The 12,806-nt window shown below is 35.8% G+C and overlaps 1 protein-coding gene across 7 annotated transcripts in view; it reads left to right on the top strand.

Moving 5' to 3' along the window:
* LOC107044023 (rho guanine nucleotide exchange factor 17) overlaps positions 1-12,806 on the top strand; it is a 108,364-nt gene that overhangs the window by 56,481 nt on the left and 39,077 nt on the right. For all 7 annotated transcript variants that reach the window (XM_015265753.1, XM_015265754.1, XM_029126534.1 and 4 more), the window contains 3 exons: positions 6,452-6,883; positions 8,415-8,694; positions 8,946-9,243. In XM_015265753.1, the coding sequence (XP_015121239.1) occupies positions 6,452-6,883; positions 8,415-8,694; positions 8,946-9,243 (1,010 nt within the window). The remainder of the gene's footprint in view (positions 1-6,451; positions 6,884-8,414; positions 8,695-8,945; positions 9,244-12,806) is intronic.

Here is a 12,806-nt window from a genome sequence, read left to right as displayed (position 1 = left end):
TTATCTACCCCATCACCTAGGTTAATTGCTGTAAGCGATAATGTAGCGATTTTAGCATGTCACGTTTTAAAAATCTCCATGTTTTTCCGTGGAATGGCCAAATTCACTCGGTTTGAGTTGGAATCTCTGAAGATTTTTCATAATTATGTGAAAATATATTGAGTTACCCAGGAATTGACTTGTGATTTACTCAATTATTTTCATTTTTTATTCACTTATGAGGGTTTTTAGGCAAAAAATTGAATTGTTATGGTTGACCCTAAAAATTGAGTTTGGTTGGGGTTTTCGGTACTTCCAAGTGGACTAGACGCGAATATTCATCCACTACTTTGAAGCGCATTTTATGTTCTTCAAAATGATGTATGATAAATATCATTTAATCCAATTTTCATTGAGTTATTGCAGATTATTTCCATTTTTTCCGTTATGTCACACCTCAAAAATGACAGTTTTTACTATTTATCGAATCCTTAAATTTGACCAACGGGGATTTATCATATGTCAATTTGAAGGTCTCATCGAGATCTTCAAATTGATACCCTATATTATCTGCCCCATCACCTAAATCGATTGTTATAAGCGATAATGTAGCGATTTTAATATGTCACACTCTGAAAATTCAGTGTTTTTCCTCTTAAGGGTGCCAAGTGAATTTGAAAAAAGATTCAAAAAATTTTTTTTCTTTCCCTTCATTATTGGAGAAATATGTATTCATCCATCCGATGAAATTTCAAACCCGTAACCGGAACTAGACATCGAGAAAATAAATGCGGAAAATCCTCTATTTCGCGTGACGAAGCTCGAGAAAGCATGGGATCAAATGGGTACGGCGGGTTGAAATATCTCTCTTATTCACCCCGGTACCCCATTGTTTTTTGTCGCCATCACATTGAACACATCATTCCCCATATCTTCAAATTTTTTAAATTTTTCTTGAGTTCCTAGGGGGTTGAAACGTTCAATTTAATCAAAACTCCATAAGAGGCCGTGTATAAGACTGATTTTGTTTATTTAATTTCTCGATATCCATAAGTTCTAAAATTTTAAAATTGTCACCGATGTTCACCATCTGTCTAATACTATTAATTAAAAAAATTATAACTTTGTTGGTGAATGTCAATTTTCAAGGTCATCGCCAAACTTGGCACCCTTAAATAGCAAGATTTACTTGGTTTGTGTTGAAATCTGTGAAGATATATTATTCTTGGGTCAAAATATATCAAATTATCTTGGAGTTGGTCCTTAATTTATCCAATTATCTCCATTTTTCATCGACTTTTTGAGAATTTTTACACGAAAATTGAATTTTTATGGTTTACTCCAAAAATTCATTTCGGTTGGGGATTTTGGTACTTCTATATGGACTGGATGGGAATATCCATATATAATGTAGAAGGGCATTTTATATTCTTTAAAATGGTGTATGATAAATGTCATTTACTCCAATTTTCATTGTGTTATTGCAGATTATTTCCATTTTTCACGTTATGTCACACCTTAAAAATGACAGTTTTTACCATTTATCGAGGCCTAAGACTTGACCAACGGGGATTTATCATATGTCAATTTGAAGGTCTCATTGAGACCTTCAAATTGATACTGTATATTATCTGCTCCATCACCTAAATCAACTGTTATAAGCGATAATGTAGCGATTTTAGCACGTCACATTTTGAAAATTCCGTGTTTTTCCTCCTAAATAGCAAGATTTGCTTGGTTTCTATTGGAATATGTGAAGATATCCCATACCTAGGTAAAAATATATCAAATTGCCTACGAATTGACCGCTGACTTATTCAATTATCTTCAATGTACATTAACTTATGAAAGGTTCTATCCAGAAAATGAAATTTTACGATTTTACTGTAAATTCAGCCTGAATCGGTTTTTTCTGCAACTATCGGTCGAGCCAGTTAAACAATTCATATACCATCTCAAATAATATTTATCTTTCTTCAAAATGATGCATGACAATCCTGATCCAATGGAATTCATATCCATTATTGCAGATTGTTTTCATTCTTTACCTTATGTCACACGTAAAAAATTACAGTTTTTACGGTTTATCTAGGATTCAAAGTTGACTAGAGAGGATATGTCACATGTCAACTTGAAGGTCTCATCGAGATCTTCATATTGATACTTTATATTATCCATTCGATTCACCAGATGAATTGTTATAAACGATGATGTAACGATTTTAGCATGTCACGTTTTGAAAAGCGCCAATTTCTTCCTCTCAATGACAAGACTTTCTCGGTTTCTGTCCGAATCTATAGAGATATTTCATACTAAGCTGCAAATACATTTAATTACTTCAGCATTGGTCCCTGATTCATTCATTTATCTACAATTTCCATTCATTTATAAAAGATCCGATTCAGAAAATAAATTTCCATGATTTTATCGTAAAGTCAGTTTGGATTGGATTTTCTGAAGCGAATGAAACTCATATATCATTTTGAAGGGTATTTATTTTTCTTCAAAATCTTGCATAATATTTCTGATCCCCAATAGGACAATCCGTAATCGTGACGCTGGTCCTTCTTCGGATTTTCATGCTAATTCCGTTCTCACTTTTTGATAAAACCATATATATTTTATACTCAAATTGATAAGGGAATTATTGGATTCTGGTCATTTCTCATTCTTACCATGGAACTTATAGGCAGAAAATTGTTATTTTTCTTAATTTTTTTTCTTTTATTGCAAGAAAATTTTTTTTCGCTTCTAACTTGAGAATTTAACTTTGGCTGGTTTTTTCTATCTCTTTGAGTTGAATCAGCGGTGAAGTCAGTGTATCATCTTGAAGGGTATAATTGGTTCTTCAAATTGTGATGTATAGAATACGATTTGATTGAATTTTCATGAAGTTATTGGAGATTGTTGCTGTTTTGAAGCTGATGTCACACCCCAAAATTCGGCCTTTTCATTTATTTTTGGACCTTTGTACTTGGCCAATGTAGATTTATTTCACACCAATTTGAAGATCTCAATGAGATCTTCAAAATTACGTATGATTTTTCTTCATTCCGTCCACTTGATCCATCGTTATAGGTAATTATGTTTCGACTTTGGCATGTCACAAATTGAAAATTTCACATTTTCTCATCGTTTTGTCCTGAATTATTATTTTTTGACTTGATTATCAGTAGAAATCGCATGTCAGTTGTAAAGCTCATTATTCGCAGACTTATGAGATTTTTTGACAAACATTTATTCCTTCATGGGTTATTCGAAAATTCAAATTGCGATGGATTTTTCTAGCCCTTTGAGTCGAATCAGCGGAGAAATCAATAGGTCATCCTTAGAGGGCATTTTTCGTTCTTCCAATTGTGACGATGCGGGTTGTATGCTATATGGTTTATGTGTCAAATTTTGTAAGTCGCAAATTGGAAAGTTTTTATTTCAGTGTTTTGTGCCGAGCTGGTATCTTTCTCGTAGAATAACTCGTAGAAATTCTATGTCCGATATGAAGCTCATAGGATAAGCTCCAAATTGAGAGATTAACCACTTTATTTCAGCCATTTTTCGCAGACTTATGAAAGTTTTAGGCGAAAATTGATATTTCTATTGAAAAAAAANTTTTTCTTCAAAATCTTGCATAATATTTCTGATCCCCAATAGGACAATCCGTAATCGTGACGCTGGTCCTTCTTCGGATTTTCATGCTAATTCCGTTCTCACTTTTTGATAAAACCATATATATTTTATACTCAAATTGATAAGGGAATTATTGGATTCTGGTCATTTCTCATTCTCACCATGGAACTTATAGGCAGAAAATTGTTATTTTTCTTAATTTTTTTTCTTTTATTGCAAGAAAATTTTTTTTCGCTTCTAACTTGAGAATTTAACTTTGGCTGGTTTTTTCTATCTCTTTGAGTTGAATCAGCGGTGAAGTCAGTGTATCATCTTGAAGGGTATAATTGGTTCTTCAAATTGTGATGTATAGAATACGATTTGATTGAATTTTCATGAAGTTATTGGAGATTGTTGCTGTTTTGAAGCTGATGTCACACCCCAAAATTCGGCCTTTTCATTTATTTTTGGACCTTTGTACTTGGCCAATGTAGATTTATTTCACACCAATTTGAAGATCTCAATGAGATCTTCAAAATTACGTATGATTTTTCTTCATTCCGTCCACTTGATCCATCGTTATAGGTAATTATGTTTCGACTTTGGCATGTCACAAATTGAAAATTTCACATTTTCTCATCGTTTTGTCCTGAATTATTATTTTTTGACTTGATTATCAGTAGAAATCGCATATCAGTTGTAAAGCTCATTATTCGCAGACTTATGAGATTTTTTGACAAACATTTATTCCTTCATGGGTTATTCGAAAATTCAAATTGCGATGGATTTTTCTAGCCCTTTGAGTCGAATCAGCGGAGAAATCAATAGGTCATCCTTAGAGGGCATTTTTCGTTCTTCCAATTGTGACGATGCGGGTTGTATGCTATATGGTTTATGTGTCAAATTTTGTAAGTCGCAAATTGGAAAGTTTTTATTTCAGTGTTTTGTGCCGAGCTGGTATCTTTCTCGTAGAATAACTCGTAGAAATTCTATGTCCGATATGAAGCTCATAGGATAAGCTCCAAATTGAGAGATTAACCACTTTATTTCAGCCATTTTTCGCAGACTTATGAAAGTTTTAGGCGAAAATTGATATTTCTATTGAAAAAAAAATCACTATGGCTTGTTTGGATATACTCAGTACAAATTAGTGAAATCTACTTGGTATGATTCGTGATTTAATAGACATTACATTGGTTCCATTCGCTGGGATCATTGCAATTTTGATGTAGTTTCTTATTGGTTCCGTTGAGTTCGATCAGTCGATGCAATCAAGAATTTGACTCAAGAATTCTAGATTGAAGAACAGATACAAATATTTGCATCAGTTCTTTAGTGTCGAATTCAGTATCAAAACCACGCAGCGTAGCTACTAGCGCCCGCGAAGCGCGCGTCTTGCCTAGTAGATAAAATTATCAACACAATGCGACTCTATTTTCTTTCAAGTTACTTTTAATATTTTTCTTCAATACATAAACAATGCGGAACTGAATTCGATATCAGATGCATATTCAAACCTTTCGTTTATCGAGCTCATTTTCATTAAAAAATCAGAAATTTTTACCGAACATTTTCTATACATTCCTTTGTCGAATGGCACAAATGAAATTTCGATTCCATGAAGTACTGATTTATTATTAACAAATTTCCGACAATCGCCGATCTTGGTAACATTTGTGCTATCGAACTGAGATTAGTCGTAAAGATTCCAAAAAAGTCTGTATAAAAGAAGACTGTAATAGAACAACTTTTTGGTGAAAGCTCAAGATTATCATTAAATTTTAGATGATAATTGTCTGATCATCAGTCTAAAAATTGTCGCGTATTGAACAGCGAAATTAACTAGATGGGAGGCCGCGGGGCAATGAAGACACATACCGCGCAATATGGGCGCCGCACTTGAGGGATTAAAATCCGCGTTAAATCGGGTTCAAACCTTAACTGAACCTTGATTGAATCGGGATCAAATCACGACTCAATCGCAATTATACGTTGATTGAACTGACTGAAATCGAAATCGGGTCGTACGACGGTTTATTTTTCCGTACTGACCTTCACTTTTGCCCGTCCGGGCATTAGTAGTGGCCCTTCCCCAAACTCGTAAAAGTGAGAATCAGTACGGAAAAATATCGTTCATGGCTAGTGCCATGGGGTTTTTTTACTCGCGTGGTTGACCAGTCCTCGCCTACGGCTCGGACGCCAACTTTACGCGAGCAAAAAACCCCATGGCACTCGCCCTGAAATATACTATTGTAACACTTCAATTTATGATCGTATTATGACATGAAAAAATAGATAAAAAGAGTAGTATAAAATGAAAATTCAAAAACAAAAGAATCCATTCGGAAGAAAATCGCTAAGTCAGTAGCAACAATTGGTATAGTTAACTATAGGGGAGGATGGGGCAAAACGGTCCCCCTTCAATCGTCAATATTTTCCGATTCAATAATTCGATTGGGATGAGTTAGAGCTCGTTTTGAAGAATGAAAAATTATCTTCAAAATGAAGTTGAAACTGGGAATTTTCACAATGTCATTCACAAGTTATTGACAATTGAAGGGGGGCCGTTTTGCCCCACCCTCCCCTACGAATTCAATTGAGTACTTGTTTATTTAGAAAGGAAGAGATTTAGAGGAATTTGCTGACAGACCAAATTCTTTAATTTCCGTTTTCGGGAATATCGTATCACACAGAAATAATTTTCGGATATTTTTCTCCAAACCGATCATTTTCCGAGTTATTCCCAAACTGAGCTCCATAAACATTACGGTCAAATATTCTATCAATCCCACCGTGTCAATATAGACTTTCTCAATTGAAGGAAAAACAAAATATGGAACACATTTGAATACTTCAATGATTCTCATAGGAAATCGACATAGAACTCAAACAATCTTCTCTTCAAACGGAGATGAGTCAAAAGACGTGCGTGCAAGTACTTTACCTAGGCGTCGAGGGAATACATCCTCTAGTCCAACACCCTCCTCTCCTCAAAAAAGTCCAGATCGCCAGAGTCCGTGTGCTTCGACGCCGAGTGTAGACAGTGCGGTGGGATCTGCAGAAGGTCTCGGTGTTCACCAATCAAGGACACTCGAGGAGTTACGACCTCGAAGCGATGGGTCCGATAGTCTGGGGACGTCGAGTGCTCTCACGAGTCCAGAGCCATCGGTTCCTTCAGACAATCAGGAACTACGAGTTAATCCGACACAACAGGAATCTTTAGATCCGGATCACGTTCCGTTTGTAGATCGAGTGCATCCAGCGGTAGGAAACAATAATGGAGACGAGGTAGAGGCTAAAGGTGAGTTATTTTGCAAAATTTCATTGATAATTACATGCTGATTGCCAACATTGTTATATTTCTAATAAAATTTATGGTACCGTGCAGTAAATATTGCACCAAGGCGAATGAAATCTGAAATTTAAAGATTTGAAAATTGAAACCATTTTTCAAACACTTGATTTTGATATTTCATAAATGGAAAGACGCCCACAAATAAAACATGAAATTGAATTAAATTTTTATTCAATTCAAATCTTCTTTTCTTTTTGTCAATTATATGTTCTTTCTTGAAAGGATTTCTCATTAATTCACGGGAAGTAACACAAATATATAGTAAATAAAGCAGTTTCTGATCATGAGTAGTACCTGATCACTTGACCATATTTTTGAAGTTTCTCTCAGTTTTTTTTTAATTTATCGCTGGATTTATTTATCAACCACGGAAAAAATGGTATTCCTATTTTGATCCTCAGTCGAAATCATGTCGTTGATATCTCAAAAAACTCGCCAAAATAAATAATGAAACCTCATGAGTGCGCCAAACTTCCATTTTCCTTGTTTTGTTCTGCAATGAGCTAGCCGTGTACCTGGAGTTCCATCACTGATATTTCACAATGTAAGTGACAGATTAGTTTAAAAATGATTGATATCACATCTTAAATCATTAACAAAAGGCTCAGAATAGTGAAAAAATCTATTAGAATTTCTTTTTACACATAAATCTAAATCTGTCATCCGAATCCTAACTTCGCAACAGTTGTTGATCGACAGTTGTTGTTGATTTGATTGCCGAGACAATCGATTTTTTGATTAGTGTAAATATTTACATCGTATTATTCTCATCTTGATCATCATGATGATTGCAGGGATTAAAATGATTGAACGAAAATAGATATGAACAGGCAGATGATAGGAAATGGGGTGCTGATTCTCTTGAAATAAATATGAACGGAGAAATTAAAGGAAGAGTGCGATGCGATTGAGAAGGAAGTGAATTGTGGGAATCCCCTAACTGGTAAAAATTTCAAACAAAAGATTTTATGCGAATCCTGAGTTCCGGCCTATTCATGATTAGAAATCGTCTCCAAGACCGAATTTTTTCATCATCCTATTTTGATGAAGTATTTAGTGTTTGAAACTGACTGTTTGATTTTTAATTATAAATAAATATCGGTACTTTACGGCGACAATACTTTCATTGCGCTTTGATTGACCTTTCTTATTTTTATTCATCTTTGATTGAGATTACTGGGCTTAGCTCTTCAGAAACTGTGTCATTTATGTTATCTAGATAGAATAAATTGAGTTCATTTTGACCCCTTATAAAATAGTACAATAGTTGAATTATAACTAATCAAATAATTATATTCATTCATCTAAGACTTTCAAGAAGCAGTAGAGATAGAATATTACAGTAACTGACAGTTCCTTTTGAAAATGTCAGAGAACCTTTTTGTTCAACCAATAAAATAATCTACGGAAAAAGGTCTTGCTACAAATGTCTCCGACCTTTTTCGTTCCATAACCATTCTCGTTAATCCGAATTCAGTGATAATCACACCACCGCCTGAAGAACCTCGGCTGAGCCAAGCGAGTGAAACAAGCGAGGTACTCAGCGAAACCCCATCAGGATCTTCTTCGCCATCTGGAAAAGTTAGGAGGTATCGGGGTGATACGAGCAAACGACGAAAAGGAGTGTATATAACTCAGTGGCCGGAACCTTCAGAGAACGAGAGGAATAAACTATTCGCCCAGAGTAGCGAAGAGAAGGAAGATCAGCCAGCGACATTGAGCGATCTCTCGGATTGTGAAGGCCACACTCCACGACGGTATAACGCAACCAATAAAATAAACAAAATTCTTAACAATTCAAAAGACAATTTCAACATCTGATAAATCATCAAAATTCAGGGGTAACATCAAATATTGTTGTTTATTTATTTATTTTTGGTAAATTGAGCTTTTGAATTTTCAATGAACTAAAAAATATAAATTAAGTAATTTTTCTCTCGAATTCTTTGCTTGTTCTAAATTAAATAAAAGGAGAATATGAACGTTTTTTCTTGTCATCGTCCTACAGTTATAGCAAACGACCTCTTCGTGGACCATATGGCCAAATGCTAGAGGCAGAAATGGCGAAGCCACGTTCAACAGACATTGGACTGGAGGATAACATTCGTCAGCGTCGAAAAATCTCGGCCAATTTGTCATACAGCCCTGGAGTTAATAGTAACTCGGAGCCACCTACACCGTGTCATCACAGAACAACATCGAGTCCAAGTAAACTCGAGGGCCTACCTGGCCCAAGTCCAGAACTTTTAGCTGAATTGCTTCGAGGATCTTCCGAAAGGGTTTCGAGATCGCCGGCTCATAGAAATGTGAGTTTTTCATTTAAATTCTCCAGATAATATCAATTATTCCTTATCGATAGATTACCTTGTCCATTTGATTTTGTGCGATTGGAAAAAATTATTCATGAATAGAGAAAATGAGTCATCTATCCTTTTTCTACAAATAATTTCGTGGGTATAATCAAGAAAGGGAGATTGAGCGACCCAAGTACGCCTATAACCAATTCTTCGATTATAAAGAAACTCTGGGGAAGGGGAAGAAATGAAGGAAAATCTAGGAAGCAATAACTTGTATCTTGAGTGAAATATCACAATAAAGCTTTGAAAGTTCTCAACTTGATTAAAAAAAATATGTCATACTCTTTAGTGGATTCTACTCCTTCCCAAATATTTATTCAGCAAGAATTGACACTGACAGATGATTAACGACTGAATGTCGCCGGTCAATATATAAACTAGAGAAAGGCCTTCGGAATATAAGTAAAAAGCCGGAATGCGCGTGGCACTAGAGCTTCCAAACATAATCTAATAATATTTGGGCCATATTTCTTGGATGACTCTGGTAGATCGGATGAACGCTACCGGGGTTAGCAAGTGATGTCTCCCGATTGCAAAGCGCGGACGAAAATGTGTGTAAGATATTCTTGGCGTCGATTCATTTGTATAAGTCTCGTGGAGGCCATCGTTTTCTTCATTTTCCTCTTATGCTTAAGTCGAAGTCTACTCTCGTATACACATAATCCACTTGATGTTTTTTTTCTTCTTTAAATACTTCAACGTTTTCGTGTAACGAGGGAATATTACCTTGGGGATAACGATTATTTCGTCAATGGTTGAGTTAACCTATTTGTGTCGACTCAACTCAAAGCAATTATTAATTGTGAACTATACCGGTCGTGAGTTGTGCTAAGAAAATCCGTCAAGGGACCTCGTATGCAGGAAATTTCATTGGCTACATCAGACACTTTTTGGTCTAGTTACTTAGTTCATTAATTAAATGAACGTTGAAGGATCTCGACTATGAATGGAATTCCGAGAAATCATCGAATGCTATTTTTTGCAGGAAATTTCCCTGATATTAGAGATTCTGTATAGTATTTTACCATTTTACTACAGAAGCTCTTCAATTTCTCGAGTGAAGGTCATTGTTTCTCGTTGGTTCTGCGTTCGTTCACGTCATGAATAAGCCATGAAGTATAAACGAATATTTTTTTGGATATATATTCCACACTGATGAGGTAAATACTCAACTCATGAATGAACCAGAAAATCTTTCGAGGGGATTTGGGGTATTGACGTCATTGGGCCATTCACAAAACTGAATGAAGTCAATTTGGGTGAGGCAGGAATCACTGATGTATTTTTGGGCGATGAAATGTCAAATGTTAGAAAAACAGCAGTCACATTTTATTACTATAAATTCTTCAATTTGATTTGACGATTTCGGAGCATTTTAGATGCATTCAGAAAGGAATTTGAAGGTTTTCAAACGCAAATAGTGATGGGTAAAAAAATAGGAACGAGTGTTAGATTTTATTTCTATGTAATAACTCTGGAATTTCTTATATGGAACGTATTTCATAATCGGTATGGACCAAGTATTTTCGCACTTGCGTAGAGCGTCCAATACTCAAATAGTATTTTTTACATTTACTATTTCACATATCACGTATGTGAGAATTAAACGTGGAAAGTGAATTGAAAAAACACCATAAAATCTACACGTAAATAACACATTTCCACGAATGGATCCTCCAAATTATTATGCTCAGTAAGCTTCTGCGATATAGAATTATTTTTTATTTTTTTATTTTTTCTATTTCTTTGGTTTTATCGAAGTAATTCTCGATTTGAAACTCCTCCTCTAGCCTGCCTCCCCTCCTTTCTTTTCCTCTCATTGTTATCTGCGGTATCATGGCCGTCTTACTCTTAGCTGTGCCCCATTCGAGCTAGGACATGCACGGGAAACCATGTAAAACCCCAGTCTCACAGCCGGCCGGTTGTGCAGTGCCCTAATATATCCATCTGTCACACTGACTAGATGGAGACACTAGGCCGCTACCCCGTACCTACCGGCCGCAATTTTTGTGCGAGCGAGGTGTTCCTAAGCGGTCACCCATCCAAGTACTAACCCAGATCAACGCTATTTAGCTTGGATGTCCGCCGGAGCAACACCTCACCCACCTAACCATTACAGTCGGTTCGATATAGAATTATATAATCGACAAATGGTGTTATGGACCCCATTTGTCGATTAAAAAATGTGCATACACATAGGGAAGAGGGGCAAAATGAAACAGGGGGCGAAATGAAGCAGTCGAAAAACAAATGTTTGGCGCAATTCAAACTAAAAAAAAAAATTTATTAACGTTCGTTTATCCAACTTTTTTTTCATTATTAGGAGTACTGATGAGAATAATAATTTTCCATTTAATAGAAATGAACATGCAGTGTGAAAAAATTCCTGTTATTCGAAACCCCTATATAGCGTATAGACTGTCTTCTCAGATGAATCCCGTTCCCCTGTTCGATCTCGATCTCAACATCCACTAATCAGCTCGTCCCCTGACTCTCCAGCAGCCAAACTAAGATCTCGTCATAGCTGAGTCTATTGTATTTCCCCATCCGAAGAAGATATGTTTTATATGACCTGTGAATTTTTACCCTATCAATGGAGACATAAATAAGCCAAACTCTTCGCGTCCTGAGAAAAATTCCGCTGAATCTGAGAATGAAATTCTCGTAGATAAGAAGTTGTCCCAGAATTTTAGTCAACTGTCTGTTGCCTGTTGACAATTTGGCTCCTCCAATATCTTCATCATCGCGGGCATTGCCAAATGAGGATGAATTTTCTTCCGATTGTGAGGGCATAAATTCAATGCAGCTTTTAGAGCACTCATAGGGCAAAAAAGTGAATGCTCTGGAAAAATTTAGTAGATGTAGCCAGATAATGATAATTTCTCTCATTTACCAGCCTCGAAATCGTTTCAGGAGGAACGAAGTAGAACCATGGTTGTATCTAATGAGCCCTTTTCAAGCTTGATTGATCAAAGGGTTTCATCAATGGCGAGAGGTTTTTATACGCATGGGTCTAAAAGGGAGATTTTGTTAATGGGTGAAGATTCTAAATCGGGTTCTTTCATAGATTTTATATAGGCGAGGGTCTTATATATATTGGTGGAGAGAGGGGGGGGGGAGGGTTGTTGAAGTGGGTTTGCATGCTTGGTTTTCATCCGAGGTGGCCATGCGACTAAATGAAAATAATAATTCTACTCCCACTCCTTTGCAAAAAGTCAAATACTGAATGTCTATTGGTTGACATTCAGGTAAGGGAATAATCTGTAAAATTTTAAATTTCATGATTTTTTTCCCGTGATTCGAATTTAATGTTACCCTCATAAAAAGGACTATTGAACTTGCCATGAAATTTAGATTTTTTTCTAACAGTGTATCTCTCTGAGTTGAATCAATTGTCGATTTGACTGGAATCAAGCTGAAGAATCGATTTGAATCAAATCGAAAAACCGACTTGAATCAAGCCACTATCTACTACCTTGCACAGGTAGAAATTCCGCGTGAATCACTATTTT

The sequence above is a fragment of the Diachasma alloeum genome, unplaced genomic scaffold (assembly GCF_001412515.2).
Source record: "Diachasma alloeum isolate Michigan unplaced genomic scaffold, Dall2.0 Dall_scaffold_00661, whole genome shotgun sequence".
Lineage (NCBI taxonomy): Eukaryota > Metazoa > Arthropoda > Insecta > Hymenoptera > Braconidae > Diachasma > Diachasma alloeum.
The sequence above is the reverse complement of the archived record's forward strand: the minus strand, read 5'-3'. Positions and strand labels throughout refer to the sequence as shown.